The sequence below is a fragment of the Tachyglossus aculeatus genome, chromosome 7 (assembly GCF_015852505.1).
Source record: "Tachyglossus aculeatus isolate mTacAcu1 chromosome 7, mTacAcu1.pri, whole genome shotgun sequence".
NCBI lineage: Eukaryota > Metazoa > Chordata > Mammalia > Monotremata > Tachyglossidae > Tachyglossus > Tachyglossus aculeatus.
In genome coordinates, this window is record NC_052072.1 from 29,056,614 (window position 1) to 29,073,337 (window position 16,724).

Below are 16,724 nucleotides of genomic sequence, written 5' to 3' on the forward strand. Positions count from 1 at the left end.
CACTCCAAAAAAGCTTCCTCTCCACCCCACTGGTCTTGCAACTGGGAGGACAAGAGAACAGAGCTCCAACTCTCAATGGCCTCCAACTCAAGTGTGAGGGCTGCCTGGGGGCAGAGATTCCTTCTGCCAGGCACATTGCCGGAGAGAGCTAAGGCCTTGGCTGCCCTCTCTCCACAGGCAACTTTCCAGGCTCCATTCATGAATGGGGCCTCCATTCACAAATGACGGAACTAGCTGGTGAGGTTGGTAGAGGGGCAGGTGTATTGAAAGAATCTGGATGTGGAGAAGAAAATGCAGAGGATCAGTATCACAGAAGGGAATGCAGTGTCTGGGCTGAGTCGTTGGACTTTGACTTCCATGGCTAGTGGGAATATATATAATGTGTATATCTATGCTCTCTCTCTCTCTCTCTCTCTCTCTCTCTCTCTCTATCTGTTATTTATTTATTTATCTATTTATTTATTTATATGAATGTCTATCTCCCCCTCTAGACTGTGAGCTCACTGCGGGCAGCAGTGTGTCTGCTCTTATAGCATACTCTCCCTAGTGCTTAGTACAGTGTTTTGCGCACAGTAAGCGCTCAATAAATACCACTGAATGAATGAATGTGAGCTGGGTCCCTGGAGCTGCTTGTCCCTCTAGACTGTAAACTCATTATGGGCAGTGAACCTGTCTGCTAATTCTGTTGCACTGTACTCTCCCAAGTGCTTAGTAAAGTGCTCTGCATATAGTAAGCACTCAATCAATATCTCTGATTGATTGATTCTGGTCAGGAAATGGTTTCTGGGTCAGGCTGCTGGGCTTGGGGGGCAGAAGAGACTGCTCCAGAAAGCTCTGTATTATGGAGGCGGAAGCATGGGACTGGATTTCAGGTCCAGAGCAGTTCCCCCCCAGTCCCAGTCCCCACAAGCAGAAAGTGGGGAAAGTCACAGGAAGTTCTCCACCTGAAGGCAGCGGAGGTCCGGAGAAGTCCCCAGGAGACCCCATGTCCTACATTCCCTGAGGGAAGTGTGGGTCTTTCTGAACATTCCTAGAAGTCCAGGTGATGAGTCTGTGGGCCTAGGATATTCAGTATGGTATGGGACCCCCAGAGCAGGTGGTTCTGTAGCTTAGCCCCCTACTAGAGGACCTGGAACTAACTTGGTGGCCTCAAAGGACCCGGAGTCTAGGGTCATTCAGATTGGGTCAGATTCTGGGGGTGCCTTGGGCTGCTCTTTTCCAAAGCAAACCCAGATGTGGGTTTGCTCAGGATCAAATTCATTTCCTGCACTGAACAGACACAGCCACTGATCGGATCCAACACACACTTCCAGCTCCAGCTGGACATCAACTCTCAAGGACCATTAGTAGCCCCTGGATACCCTGGGAACTTCATCAGAGTCAATCCCAAAGATGAAACTGGCTCTTGGGGACAGGGATGGGCTGGAACTGGTCCTCCCTCTGGGCCAGAAGCAAATTGTAGGGGGTGGGAGGGGTCCTTCTCTACTCACCACTTTGACTGCCCAATGGAACTGCCTCCTCTCTGCGGGGGAAGGGGTGGCAACCCAGACCTAATAAGGGCAACTGGGAACTCTGGGCAGTTTCAGGTACCTGGCGGGGACGGGGGAAAGCAGGTTATGGTTCCAGGTGGCCAATCCACACTCCTGAAGGAATGAACCCATCCTGAGCCAGGCCGGCCCCAACGCAGCAAGGAGAGAACAGAGGGCTGATGAGAGTTTGGTTCATCAGAGTTTGGTTCATCCCTTTGGCTTCCTGTGCTACCACCATAGAATTTGAGAGGCAGGACCCCAACCATGACAAAGGGAATGCTTACACGGGGAATACTCCAGTCTGAGTTCTCAGGCTAATGAATGGAGAAGACTGGTCACCCCTGGGGGATGGGCGAATGCTCACGTGGGGAATACTCCAGTCTGAATTCTCAGGCTAATTAATGGAGAAAACTGGTCACCCCTGAGGGATGGGGTGAGACCAACAAGGGGGAAAGTGATATGGGGCAAGGAAAAAGGCAAAGAGGGGAAGGAAAGAAGGAGAAGGGGATGGCAGTACTTACTTCTGCTATTCATCAGTAGGCCCAGTCGGCTAGACCATACCAGCCAGCTGTCCTTCCATTGGGCTCTGGATGATGGGGGCCAGACTGCCATAACCCAGGTAGCAGAAGACCTGAAGGTAGTTTCAGGTAGTTTCCAGAGCATGGCAGCCAGGCCCCCAATGCCTGAACTGTGGGGAGGGGACAGAGGAAACACTGGCAAGGCCCAGGAAGTGTTGGAGACTTCCAGAACAAGCTTTGGACTCGAGCAGTCACAAGTCTAGACTGTGAGCCCACTGTTGGGTAGGGACCGTCTCTATATGTTGCCAAGTTGTACTTCCCAAGTGCTTAGTACAGTGCTCTGCACACAGTAAGTGCTCAATAAATATGATTGAATGAATGAATGAATGAACTGGCAAACAGTCCGGCTGCATCTCCCCTTCCCCTTTCTTCCTGGCTCACTCCGCCACCCCGACATGTGATCCCTCCCATCAAGCATCTCAGCTAAGCTTCTTTTTTTTTTTAGGGGACAAAGATTCCAAAAAGCCTAAAGTAGGAAGCAGGGCAGACCTTAAATTCTCTGGACCGTCTTGCCTAAGGCAGGATTGGCTGATCACCTCACCTATGCTCCTACCCCCCAGGTGCCCAATAGTGTTTCACTAAGTGTCTTGTGGAAATTCTGGTGATGGAGGAGGGACCACCCCCTTCTTAAACCTGCTGTAGTGACATTCCCCACTACATACGCCCTTCCTCTCTGGGAGAAGAAGCAGTGTGGCTTAGTGGAAACAACAAGGGGTTGGGAGTCAGAGGACGTGGGTTCTAATCCCAGCTCTGCCACTTGTCTGCTGTGTGACATTGGGCAAGCCACTTAACTTCTCTGTGCCTCAGTTACCTCATCTGTAAAAAGGGTATTAAGATTGTGAGCCCCATGTTCGACAACCTGCTTACCTTGTATCTACCCCAATGTTTAGAACAGTGCTTGGCACTTAGTAAGTGCTTAACAAATACCATGAAAAAAAAGAGGAAATAGGAAAGTCCTCCTTCTTGTTAGCTTGTCAGGATGAGGCACCTGCTTTGGGTTATTGCTTGGGCTTTCAATATCCTCAGCAGGCTGGTCCAGAGGCAGCTGAACCCTGGGCTGAACTGGTCACCATGTTCAGGCCACCACCTCTCCTTGGAGTGGAACAGGCAGAAAAAAAGAGCAAAAAGCCAAACAAAAAAAATAATAGAAAATAAAGCCCAAGTCAGGGAGAAACCCCAGGCTGGTCTGGTTTCTGTGAAGATGGTGGAACCTGCCGGGACTCTGAGTTTCACTGGAATTGTGGGAACGTTTTCCAGACAGCACTATTGTTATGGTTGAAACGTTCCATGGAAACAGGCAAATCTTTGTCTTTGGGGGAATGTGGCCCAGGAGGAGGTTTTACATGGTATGTAAATTATTATTTTGTAGGGAAAGAAAGAGAATTCTAGAAATTCCTGTGTAGTATTCCTCCCAACACAGGCTTAGCTTGCTCCCCCAGCATTCTGTCCTGATTGGGAGCTGGAGCTGGGGCCAGAAAGTCTCTGTTCTCACCAGTGATGGGAGCTTCTTTTAGGATCGAGGAAGATCCCACAGGCCAATGTGGTTCCAATTGTGTTTGATTTGTTTAATGGGGTTATAATGAGGCTCTGAGATTGCAGATCAAGGGTGGGGGAGGGAGATCTGAACACAGGCCTCCATCACCTTCACCCGCCGCCAACCCAGGAAGGGATGCAGGCCTCCGTGATGCCCCTGGGAGCAGCGTGGCCTAGTAGATAGAGAACAGGCCTGAGAGTCAGAAGGACCTGGGCTCTAATCCAGGCTCCTCTACTTGTCTGCTGTGTGACTTAGGGCAAGGCACTTTACTTCTCTGTGTCTCAGTTACCTCATCTGTAAAATGGGGATTGAGACTGCGAGACTGTGAGACTGTGCCCAAGGTCACACAGCAGACGTGGTGGAGCCGGGATTCAAACCCATGACCTCTGACTCCAAAGCCCGGGCTCTTTCCACTGAGCCATGCTGTGAGTCCCACGTGGGACAACCTGATCACCTTGGATCCCCCCCAGCGCTTAGAACGGTGCTTCGCATGTAGTAAGCGCTTAACAATTGCCATTATTATTATTATTATTGTTATTATTATTATTATTATTTCTCCTAAGGGGGGTACTGACAGCCCTACCTTATACGGGTGAAGAACCCAGGGATGTGACATCAGCCACCTGATGCTGGGCAGGTCTGTACTTGATGTCATGGGTGCCATTTGGTGGACTACGTGGATATTGTGCAACTCTAAAACATTTTTTCGGGAGGACCCCTGAGCCCTTGACTTGCTTCAGAGCCTTAATGCCACCTTCCAGGTCAGTGTGAAGTCTGGCATTGCATCTGAGCTGTGGAACTTGCTGGCAGAAGCAGGAGTGGAGGAGGCCTACAGTCCAGAAATGTATATATGGAACCAAGAGTGCCTGATGCAGTAACGTAACCAGACAGGGACAGGCCACAAGAAAAGTGGGCTGTCCCGGATAAAGCTGGATGACTGACTAGCCTACTTTCACCTGCGGTCACCTCATCCGATCCCCTGTCTCTGGGCAGGGCTGTACCATGCTGAGCCTGGACTATGGAGAATCCCTCCGGTTCTCAAAGATCTCCTGCCAAAGAGGTGCTGCGGCCTTCCTCAGGGACCCACGGCATGGTCCCGCAAGCTTTCGTCGTCAGGCTTGGCTCAGCCCTCAAGCTCTCCTGCTGCTGTAGTGATTGTTTAGCCCACAGTGGAGCTGGAGAATGGCCAAGGCCACTTTAGCCCTAGGAAATAAGGGCAATTATCTAGGGCCTTGAGGGAGACGCCCTGGCTGAGAGCCAGTACGATTCCACTGAGCGTGGCTCAGTGGAAAGAGGCCGGGCTTTGGAGTCAGAGGTCATGGGTTCAAATCCCGGCTCCGCCAATTGTCAGCTGTGTGACTTTGGGCAAGTCACTTCACTTCTCTGAGCCTCAGTTACCTCATCTGTAAAATGGGGATGAAGACTGTGAGCCCCCCGTGGGACAAGCTGATCACTTTGTAACCTCCCCCAGTGCTTAGAACAGTGCTATGCACATAGTAAGCACTTAACAAATGTCATTATTATCATTATTATTATTATTCCCTTCCCCTCCCTCCTGTGCTCTTAGCCCAGCACACAAGTGGCAGCAGACAGACGTGTGTACTCTAGATAATTCGTTTCTCTAATAATCTTCTCAGTGTACCTCAAACTCATTTACATCACTGCCAACCCCTTGTCTATGTCTTCCCTATGGCCTTCCTTCCCCTTCAAATCTGACAGACCACCACTGTCCCCCACTTCAAAGCCTTATTCAGATCACTTCTCCAAGAGACCTTCCCCAACTAAGCCATTTTCCCTACTCCCTCTCCCTGCTGCATCACCTGTGCACTTGGATCTGTCCCCTTTAAGCACTTGATATTCACCCCATCCTCAGTCCCACAGCACTTTCGTACACGTGAGTAACTAACTGTAATGTCCGTTTCCCCTTCTAGACTGTGAGTTCCTGGTGAACAAGGAACATGTCAACCAACTTTATTGTACTGTACTCTCCCAAAAGCTTAGTACCTCATCTGTAAAATGGGGATTGAGATTGTGAGCCCCATATGGGACAGGGACCGTGTCCGACCTGATTTGCTTGTAACCACCCCAGTGTTTAGTATAGTGCCTGGCACATAGTAAGTGCTTAACAAATACCACAGGAATAATAATAATTATTATTACTTTTTTCTGCACACAGTAAGCATTCAGTAAATACCACTGATTGATTGATGTAGGAAAGGGAGGGAGGAAGCAAGCTTGGAGCAGAGGAGTCCCCCCTGCCCCGAGCTGTGTAAACCCAGGGGCCACCAGGATCTTAAAGAGGGGTTGGGAACAACTAGTTTCCATCTTCAGCAACTAACCTTCAGAGATCTAGAGACTGTAAGCTTGTTGTGGGCAGGGAATGTGTCTGTTTACTGTCATATTGTGCTCTCCCAAGCAGTGTGCTCTCACCTGTAAAATGAGTATTAAATCCTCCTCATTATAACTTCGACTGTGAGACCATTGTTGTGTAGGGACTGTCTCTATATGTTGCCAATTTGTACTTCCCAAGCGCTTAGTACAGTGCTGTGCACACAGTAGGCGCTCAATAAATACAATTGATGATGATGACTGTCAGCCTCATTTGGGAGAGGGACTGTGTCCAACCTGCTTGTCCTGTATCTACCCCAGTGCTTAATACAGTGTTGCTTAATACAGTGTCTGGCACATAATAAGCATTTAACAATACTTTAAAAAAAATTGGAGATACTTGTGTGAGTGCTCACCGTTCTTAGGGCCCTTGCCTCCAGAAGGAGAAGATAAAGAGAAATGAGATAATGATAATTATATTAATAATTCTTTGAATTTGTAACAGCATTTTTATTTTTGCCAGATACTTTCTTATCAGTTATTTCATTTTGCCTTCATTTCATCCCTGTGAGGTAGGTCTTATTATCCTCACCTTATGGGTGAGGGAACTGAGGCACAGAGAGGTGGTTTACCAAATGTCACCCTGCAGACCTGTGGTAGAGTTGGTATTATAATTTAGGTCACCTGACACCCACGCTCATGATCATTCTACTGAAATACAGGAAGTTGGACCTTTTACCATCTTTGTCCCCCGAGGCATTCTAAGCTGAAAGAGCATGGGCCTCGGAGTCAGAGGACCTGGATTCTAATACTGGCTCTGCCACTTACCCGCTGCATGACCTTGGGCAAGTCACTTCTCTGTGCCCTGGTTTCCTCATCTGTGAAATGGAGATTCAATTCCTGTTCTCCCGCCTACTTAAACGATAGGCCCAATGTGGGACATGGACAGTGTTTTACCTGATTATCTTGTATCTACCCCAGTGCTTAGCACTTAGCAAATGATTAAAAATGGCATTATTATTATTATTATCATCATCTTCTACCTCAGAGACCTGTATTTCTGTGACATTATATGCTTGAGTTTAAAAGCAATCACAGTGACAAGCAAAGTAGGGACCACGTGGAAGTGAAGGAAAGCAACAGACCTTTTCTTCAATTGCTGGTGACAACGTGACCTGCTCTGCTGACCTCCCATCTCTCTGTGTCCTCTCTTCAACTTCTTAACCATCCATCCACTACCTAGTGCTCCAATCCTCCTCGCTGCCCAGAATGGGGTGAACAATCTCCCAGAGTTATTTTCTTATGGTATTTGCTAAGTGTTAACTATGTGCCAGGCACTGTACTGAGCCATAGGGTAGATACAAGATAATCAGGTTGGACACAGTCCATGTCCCACGTGGGACATAATCCCCATTTTCCAGATGAGGTAACTGAGGCACACAGAAGAAGCGGAGAATTGCTGAAGGTCACACAGCAGATATGAGGCGGAGCTGGGAATAGAAAGAAGGTCCTTTGATTTCCAGGCCTGAACTCTATCAAGTGGGCCATGCTACTTTCGAGAGCATCTCTGTATCACTTCTTGTCACCACTTCCTGCCCACTGCATCAGGGAGCAATCGCTCCCAAATCTAAATTTCCCAACGAGTGGGGAGATACTGGCTGATGCTGAATAGAGATCTCCAGATGTTGAGTGCCCTTGAAACATCTGGAAAAATGCGATAAACATTGGAGTTGAAAAGCTGAGAAACTGGGGCACTTCAAGTTCCCTCTACGATGGAAGGCTCAACCAATCAATCAATCAATCAATCATATTTACTGAGACCTTACTGGGTGCAAAGCACTGTACTAAGGGCTTCGGACAGTATAATACAATAGAGGAGGTAGATACGATCCCTGCTAACTTGAAGTTTACAGACTCGAGAGGGAGAAAGACACTGAAATCATTTACAGAGAGGGAAAATGGGAGCATATAAGGATGCATATAGAAATGAATTTCTGCTGGGCACATCAGCTCAATGGTCAAGATCCTTACTCTGAGCCACAAGACCTGGGACCCCAACAAGTTGGATCTGGGCACCTTGCATCCTCCCCACTGGAAAAGCAGTGGCTCACTGGCTTGAGACCTCTACCAGTCCCCATCACTCTTTGCTGCTCTGGAGGGAGAGCACTGTGGGGAGTGGATGTGAGTATGTGTGAGAAGAAAGGGAAGAGCCTGGCCTAGGGAAAATAGCACTGGCCTGGGAATCAGGAGACCTGGGTTCTAATCCCGGCTCTGTCTTTAGCCTATGTGACCTTGAACAAACTGATCGATGGCATTTATTGAGCACTTACTATGTGCAGAGCACTGTTCTACGCAGTTGGGAGAGTACGATACAACAGAATTAGCAGACACGTTCCCTGCCCATAATGTGCTTAATCACTTAACTTCTCTGTGCCTCAGTTACCTCATCTGTAAAATGGGGAGTAAGACTGTAAACCCCTCGCGGACTGTGTCCAACCTGGTGAGCTTGTATTTTGTACTTAGCACAATACCTGGCACATAGAAAGTGGTTAACAGAAACCATAAAAAAAAAAAAAACTTAACTTCTCTGGGCCTCAGGTTCCTCATCTGTAAAATGGAGATAAAATATTTATTCTCCTTTCCTCTTAGACTCTAAACTTCGTGAGGGACAGGATATGTGTCCGATCTGCTTATATTTAATCAAGCGAAGTAGTCAGTAAAGTTCTTGGCACATAGTAAGTGCTTAACAAATATCACTATGGAACTGGATTTTCCCAGTAGTTTGGTACAGAACATAGTAAGCACTCGATATACACCATTGATTAATTGACTGTGGGGAGCATGTGTTCCTGGAAGTGTGGAGGTGAGAGGATGTGGTTGGGCATGAGTGTGAACATGTGGGTGTGGATGTGAGCATAAACACATGAGAGTGCGGGTGGATGGGTAAACCAGCATATGTGTGTGTGTGTGTGTGTGTGTGCATGCGCACGCACATGCGTAGTGGATTCACACCCTCGGGTGAAATGGCTCAGCGCCATTCTGAGATCCTAAGAGGAGTCTGGAACTGGAGCCAAACCACAGAGCGGGCCTGCGGCTGTTTGATCTTCCCTTCTGTTGTTGGAGATGAGAGGGAGATGTCTAAGTGGGGGAGATTTAAGGGGCCTGCAGGCAGAAAGCTCCTTCCAGGTAGAGGCTCACATGAAAAGCTTGGGGCGTTATGACTAGGGAGAGAGACTTTTCAGTGTGCCAATTATGCAACAATTAAAGAGGTTTGAATATCGCTTTTTTCTCCTTTTCTTCTCCCTAGTGCCTTGTTTCTCTTTAGCACCCACTTATCCTGCTGGGGTCCGCATCCTGGACACAACAAATACTCTCAGGGAATGGGGGGGAAAAGCAGACATTTGCTTTCTTTCCTCCAAGATCAAACATTTGGGGAGACCCACTGGCTAGGGTGGGGTGACCGGTGTCTGGTGGGGAGGGAAGCATGATGAGAGGGGCTGGATCTGCCTCCGGAAGACAAGGAGGGAGGAATCAGGAGAAGAGAAGTAGGGGAAACTCCACTTCTCCCTTCTCTGGGCCTCAGCTTCCCCAACTATGGCGTGGTTTTGGGGCTGGGCTGCCCTCACTGTCTCATGTCTCTCTGAGCAGCGGGGATCCAGGGTATGATTAGGGAAATGATTGGTCTGTAATTAAACCAGGGCGAGCTCCATCAAAATACACTCTGCCTCCATCCAGCAGCTAATTGGAAGGGAATTAGGCAACCGGCTGCAAGGAGCCGGGTGGTCTGGGGGAAGGCTTAGTACCTGAACACCAATACAGAAGGCCAGTGCTTTATCTGACTTTCCAGGAGTTCCATGGAGAGGTGAATCCCCATGGTTGACAAATCACCTCTCGGATTCAGGAGGTGCTTTCTTGGATCCTTGATGAGGTCTCACCAACAGAGGCTGGGAGCTGATAAGCTCCATTTCCAGATTTGGAGCCAGAAGCTCAGAGAGGTCAAGAGATTAGCACAAGGGCACACAGCGTAGCCAGGAGTGGACGTGAGGCTGATGGGAACTTTTTCCTCTGCTCAGTGGGTGAAAGTGAGCAAGTGGCAGGCTTCCCTGATGCTCTAGGAGGATCCAGGGCAGGATCTTCTGGGAACATCGTCAGCATTCCACCTGCCTAAGGTGAGCCCTCTTTTCATTCCTAGAAATGCCCTTTGGAACTGAAGCATCTGGGTGGGGGCTAGGCCAGGACCATCACAGTTGCTATAAAGGGCCCTCTCATCATCAGTCATCATTATCATTAACGATATTTATTGAGCACTGGCTATTTGCTCTCCTGCTAAGAGAGAGTTCACTCTGCCATTTAGCTCTCCTAGGGGACAGTTCATCTCCTAGCCCCTTCCAATTTCATATTTTTTAAAAAACCCTCAGCATGGGAGCCACAGCTCTTTGTCGGCAGGGAGACAGACAGTTGGATGGATGGGCAGGCCAACAGAGAGCAAGACTGATGGGGCTCGTGGGGGAGATGGGGCCCAGGTTGGGTCATTCCTGGGGAGTGACTGGCTGCCCTGCCTCGGGTTTGGGTGGCCTGCAAGTTGTCCTTTCAGGTGGCAGGCCCAGGGCCCTAAGAAATTTTTCCCTCTTCATGAACCCAACCCTGATATGATGACTGCTCCAGAGGGCCAGAAGCTTCTTCCCCCAACAATCCCACCAGAGCCCGAGTCTCCTCTCCATCGTTCATTCCCAGAACGTGAGTCTGTCTGTCTGTCTGACTCTTGCTCTCTGACTCAGCTGGGGCTGGAGATATCAGGAGGAAATGAGCCTTGTCTAAAGAGATTTCTGTTCCCTCTGACCTAAATGCAAGACATAGGACAAACAGCATGTGAATCAGCACATACCTGTATGTAACCATCAGCTCCGACACTTTCTGTAGTTGGCCTGCAAGACTGGTTTGAACTCTCATTCATCCCGCAGGCTTGATCCTACTGTCAGCCTGCCCGGGTCATTCCTGGAGAGTGGCTAACTGCCCTGTCTCAGGCCTGGGTGGTCTGCCTGGTGTCCTTTCAAGTGGCAGGCCCAGAGGCCCTAAGAAACTCTTCCCTCTCCAAGAACCCAACCCAGATTTGAAGACTGTTATTCAGCCCTGCCCCAGCCTTCTCTCTTCTCCAGGCTAATCATCCCAATCTCTTCTGCCTAGCAATCAATCAACCAATATTATTTACTGAGCACTTAATGGGCAGAGCGCTATCTGGGAAGCTCTTATTTTCCAACATCTGCCTACATTTTTATTGCTCTCTCCCATTATAGACCTGGAGAATTCAGACACCCAGTTTCCAGTTCCTACAACCATCCTGCATCCCAGAAAGACCATCCTATCCCCCCAGGGATGTGCATGGACTGAAACCAATTCATAAACTGTAAGAGCCTCCTGGAGAAGGGACCCTGCCCGGAGGCTGAGAGGCACCAGTGCCCACGAGCTAGGCTGGCTTCCCCTTCAGAAATCTCCATCCTCGGGCCCCTCCCCAGAGCTCAGAGCCCTGCAGGGTGACACTCACAGTGTCTCCAGGTTGTGGAGTCCTTCAAAGCTGTTGGTCCCCAGCCATCGGATGCGATTGTTGTGGAGGTGCCTGCCAAACAAGCCAGAGATGAAGACACAAGGTCATTTCTGTCCATTTGAAAGTCTATTAGAACTCAACTTGCCCAGGAAAACCCCAGTATCCCTTTACTTCTTCTGAGTAACTCAGCAACTTGTGTATTTCTGTCAATCAATCACTTGTGTTTTGTGCATGTTTCTGTTTGATGAGGAGATGGACGGGCAATGATTAAAGATTTTTGAGGAGTGGGAAGATATGGCCTGAACTTTCTTGAGAAAAATGATCCAGGCAGCAGAGTGGACTGTGGACTGGAGAGGGGAGAGACAGGAGGCAGGGAGGCCAGTGAAGAGGTTGATGACTGCATCAGGATATGCAATCGAGGCAGGATATGATAAGTGCCTGGACCAGCGTGGTAGCAATTTGGGTAGAGAGGAGGGAGCAGATTCTGGAGATGTTATGAAGGAAGAACGGACAGGATTTGTTGACAGACTATCTGGGTTGAATCAGAGAAATGAGTCATGGATAATGCCAAAATTATGGATTTCTGAGACTGGGAGGAGGTGGTTTTGTCCACAGTGATGGGAAGTCAGAGGGAAGACACAGTTTGGGTGGGAAGATGAGGAGGTCTGCTCTGGTCATGTTAAGTTTGAGGGTTTGGCGGGACACTATGCTGTAATGTCTTGAAGTCAGGAGGAAATGCGAGATTGCAGAGAGAGGTAGAGCTGGAGAGGAAGACTTGGGAATCATCTGAGAATACATAGTAGTTGAAACTGTTGGAGGGAATAAGTTCTCCAAGGGAGTGGGTGTAGATGCAGAGTAGGAGGGTACACAAAACTGAGCCTGTAAGGACTCCCGCAGAGGGTGGGTGGCAGAGGAAGAGCCAGCAAAAGAGAAGCGGTGTGGCCTCGTGGAAAGAGCACGGGCCTGAGAGTCGGAGTTCTCATCCCAGCTTTGCCACTTGCCTGCCATGTGACCTTGGTCAAGTCAATTAACTTCTCTGTGCCTCAGTTATGTAATCTGATTAAGGCCGTGATCCCTATGTAGGGCATCTATGTCCTATGTATATTAATGTGTAGGAACTGTGTCCAGCACGATACGTTTATGTACATGTAGGAACTGTGTCCAACATGCTGTGAAGCAGCGTGTCTCTGTGGAAAGAGCACGGGCTTTGGAGTCGGAGGTCACGGGTTCGAATCCCAGATCTGCCACATGTCTGCTGTGTGAACTAGGGCAAGTCACTTAACTTCTCTGAGCCTGTTACCTCATCTGTAAAATGGGGATTAAGTCTGTGAGCCCCATGTGGGACAATCTGATCACCTTGTATCCCCCCAGCGCTTAGAACAGTGCTTTGCACATAGTAAGCGCTTAACAAATGCTACCATTATTATTATTATTACCTTGAATCTACTCCAGCACTTAGTACAGTGCCTGGTGCACACAATAAGCGCGTAACAAATACCGTTTAAAAAAAGAATAGAGAGAGACTGAGTAGGAGTGGCCAGAGAGGTAGAAGGAGAACCAGGAGAGGACAGTGTCAGTGAAACCAAGGTTAGCTAGCATTTGCAGGAGATCACAGTGGTCGACAGTGACGAAGGGCTCTGGGAGGTCAAGGAGGATTAGGATGGAGTAGAGGTCACTGGATTTGGGAAGGAGGAGATCATTGATGATCCCTGAGAGAGCAGAAGCTAGATTGGAGGGGATCGAGGAGAGAATTGGAACAGAGGAAGGTGCAGACAACTCGCTCAAGGAGTTTGGAAAGTAATGGTAGGCGAAAGATGGGGCAATAACTGGAGGGAGATGTGGAGTCAAGGGAGTTTGTTTTTTTTAGGATAGGAGAGATATGAGCATGCTTGAAAGCAATGGGAAAGAAGTCACTTGAGAGTGAACAGTTGAAGATGGCAGTCAGGCACTCAAGCAGCTCTGTTCCGACCTAACCTCGCTAATCCCTAACTACAACCAACACCCACACTTCGCTCCTCCAACCTCCACCTGTTTACTGTACCTCGATCTCATCTGTCCTACTGATGACCCCTTTCCCATGTGTTCCCTCTAGCCTGAAATTCCCTCCTCCTTCATATTCAACAGCCACCGCTGTCCCCATCTTCTTAACCTTACTAAAATCACACCTCCTCCAAGAGGTCTTCCCCGACTAACCCCTCATTTACCCAACTATCCACCCTCCTTTCTGCATTATCTGTGCACTTGGGGTCTGTACCCCTTATGCACTTTGATTTTCTCTCCATCCCAAACCCACATCATTCTTAAGCACTCTAATACTCCATCTCCACAACACTTACGTACAGATCCTTAATTTTAATGCCTGTGTCTCCACTAATCTGTAAGATCCTTGAGGACAGGAATCATGTCTACAACTCTACTGTATTGTACTCTCCCATGGACTTAGTGCAGTGCTTTGCATACAGTAAGCGCTCAGTGAATGCCAATGATTAGTTGATTGATCGACTCTTCCTTCATTCCTATTTATTGAGCTCTTACGGTGTGCAGAGCACTGTACTAAGCGCTTGGAAAATACAATTCAGCAATAAATCTTCCTTCAAGGGAATGATCTTCCTTTAAGGGAGCTGTTTCAGGACTACCTCTCTGTCATCCTGAAGATGCTGAGGGCTGGTGGTTTTCTCCTCCCTCCTCCTACTCTCCTCCTCTCTCCACCAACTTGGCCGCAGGTTAGGGCCCTTTACTTTAAAATTAAGGGTGTGGGGTGGGGGTTGGGAGAGGAAAGTGGAGATAGGGAACCTGGAGACACAAGGTGGAAAAGTTTTAGCCCAATACTTATTCCAAAGGGATGAGAAGATAGTGGAACAGCCTGGAAAAGCACAGACCTGGGAGTTAGAGAACCTGAGTTTTAATCCTGACTCTGCCACATGCCTGCTGTGTAACCTTGGGCAAGTTACTTAATTTCCCTGGGCTTCAGTTACCTCATCTGCAAAATGGGACTTTGATACCTGTTCTCTTTCCTGCTTAGACTGTGAGTTCTGTGTGGGACAGGGACTGTGTCTGACCTGATCATCCTGCATCTTCCCCAGCACTTAGAACACTCTTGTCTTGTGCCGTTGAGTCATTTCCGACCCATAGCAACACCACAGACACGTCTCTCCCAGAACGCCCCACTCTCCATCTGCAATCGTTCCAGTAGTGCATCCATAGAGTTTTCTTGGTAAAAATACGGACGTGGTTTACCATTGCTGCTTTCTGCGCAGTAAACTTGAGTCTCCACCCTTGACTCTCTCCGATGCCGCTACTGCCCAGCATGGGTGAGTTTTGACTTGTAGCAGATTGCCTTCCACTCGCTAGCCACTGCCCAAGCTAGGAATGGAAAGGGTAGGCCTCTGCTTGACTCTCCTTCCCATAGCTGAGACTGTTAGGGTACTGAAAACTCTCCAGGTACCACCCTGAGAATTTAGAACAGTACTTAACAAATTCCATAATTACTGGTGTAGGAAGGGGGGGAGAGAGCAGGCCTCCTCAGAGCTCCCAATGGTCCCAGACACGTGGGGAGAGAGTGACAGAGGCAAGGAGGCACCCAATCAGAAGGAGATGAGTCTAGTCCTTAGAGTCTCAATTGTTCCATGGACTTCCAATGGACCTGTACCTCAGTCTACCAGTATCAATAGCATTCATTGAGAACCTATTATGTGACGAGCTCCATTCTGGGACCCTACTGTGTGAAGCAGACTTTTGTTAGGCACTTGAGGTAACATATAATGGAAGTGAAAAGGTAGCTTCTTCCCTTTAGGAGCTTCTAAAATATAATGGAGACTGAGTTCTTAATTTTTGAGTGAGTGAAGTGTTACAAACAAGAAACCCAAGTGAATGAATCAATAAATCACACATGAACAGATTCATCCCTGTGTGCTTAGGTGGCTAATGGGGTGGGCTGACCAGGGAGGAGGAAGGATTGAAAATTAAAGGCTCTTCTCTCAGAGCTCCCAACTCCCATGCCTGGACTCTCACCCTTAACTCCTTGCCCTGCCCCTGACACCGACCAAGCTTACTCCCAAGAGGCATAATAATAATTATTACTCTATTACCCCATTTCTGCTATACCCTATTTCTCTATTTCTCCTATCTCTAGTCTATTTTAATGCCTGTCTCACCCTGTAGACTTTTAGCTGCTGTGGGCAGGGATCACATCTATCAGCTCTGTTGCAGTGTACTTTCCCAAGCTCGTAATACAGTGTTCTGCCCACACTAAGTGCTCAATAAATACTACTGATCAATAATAATGGTGGCATTAGTTAAGTTTTTACTATGAACCAAGCTCTATTCTAGCACTGGGTGAGGTACCAGTGAATCAGTACAGACAGTCCCTGACCCATATGTGGTTCGCAGTCTAAGCAAAAGGGAGAACAGGTACTGAAACTACATTTTACAGGTGAGGGAACTGAGGCACAGAGAAGTCAAGGACTTGCCCAAGTTCACACAGCAGGCAAGTGGCAAAGCCAGAATTAGAAGTCAGGTCTTCTGACTCCTAGACACAGGCTCTTTCTATTAGGTACCACTGCTTTTAGGGAATGAAGGTGGTTGAGGCCTGGTGACCCCAGAGACCCACCCGACCATGATGGATTCAGGAAGCCCATTTCTCTCAGGCCGGGGAACAGCTGGAGGACACACATGACTGTGACTCCCAGTGAGTGGGGAAGGCACTATCGGCTGGGCCCACTCCAGGCCCTCAGCCTGGTCTCCCAGCTGAGTGAGCAGCTCCATATCTCCCCGGGAAAGGATCACAGCCACCATTCTTGCTTCATGAGACACTCGCCTTCAATGCCCCTGGACCGAGATCAAAGTTGGACACCAATAGGGCCCCCCTCAGCTGGCGGGGACTGGAGAGCAAGGAGCTGCAAACAGCTTAAAGAAATTTCATGGGCCGTCATGGCTAGGAGATCTGATTTCACCATTTGCCACAGATCAATGGAGCTCATCAAATGGCCCACAGGGGAGAAACAAATTGGGCCGGGCTGCTTAAAGGATTGGGTTCTGGAGCTCAGGAGAGGCCAGGCTTGGGCTGGCAGCAGAAAAAGCTTGAATCTCTCCACTGGGCCCTGAGAAGGGAAATCTCTCTTCCTTATGGCTGTGCTCTGCTCCGGATGGACTGGGTATAGACCAAGGACCGGAGCCCAAACACCTGGTGGAGAGTTGGACTCTGGCAGGATGTC

The 16,724-nt window shown here is 48.7% G+C and overlaps 1 protein-coding gene and 1 non-coding gene across 2 annotated transcripts in view; both read right to left on the reverse strand.

The window, feature by feature from the left end:
* The window catches only part of LGR6 (leucine rich repeat containing G protein-coupled receptor 6), a 158,055-nt gene that overhangs the window by 52,253 nt on the left and 89,078 nt on the right, over window positions 1-16,724 (reverse strand). The window contains exon 6 of the mRNA XM_038749426.1: window positions 11,512-11,583. Within this exon, the coding sequence (XP_038605354.1) occupies window positions 11,512-11,583 (72 nt within the window). The remainder of the gene's footprint in view (window positions 1-11,511; window positions 11,584-16,724) is intronic.
* LOC119931218 lies at window positions 14,833-14,970 on the reverse strand. The gene has a single exon (XR_005452073.1). It is a non-coding gene; the product is annotated as a small nucleolar RNA SNORA7 (small nucleolar RNA).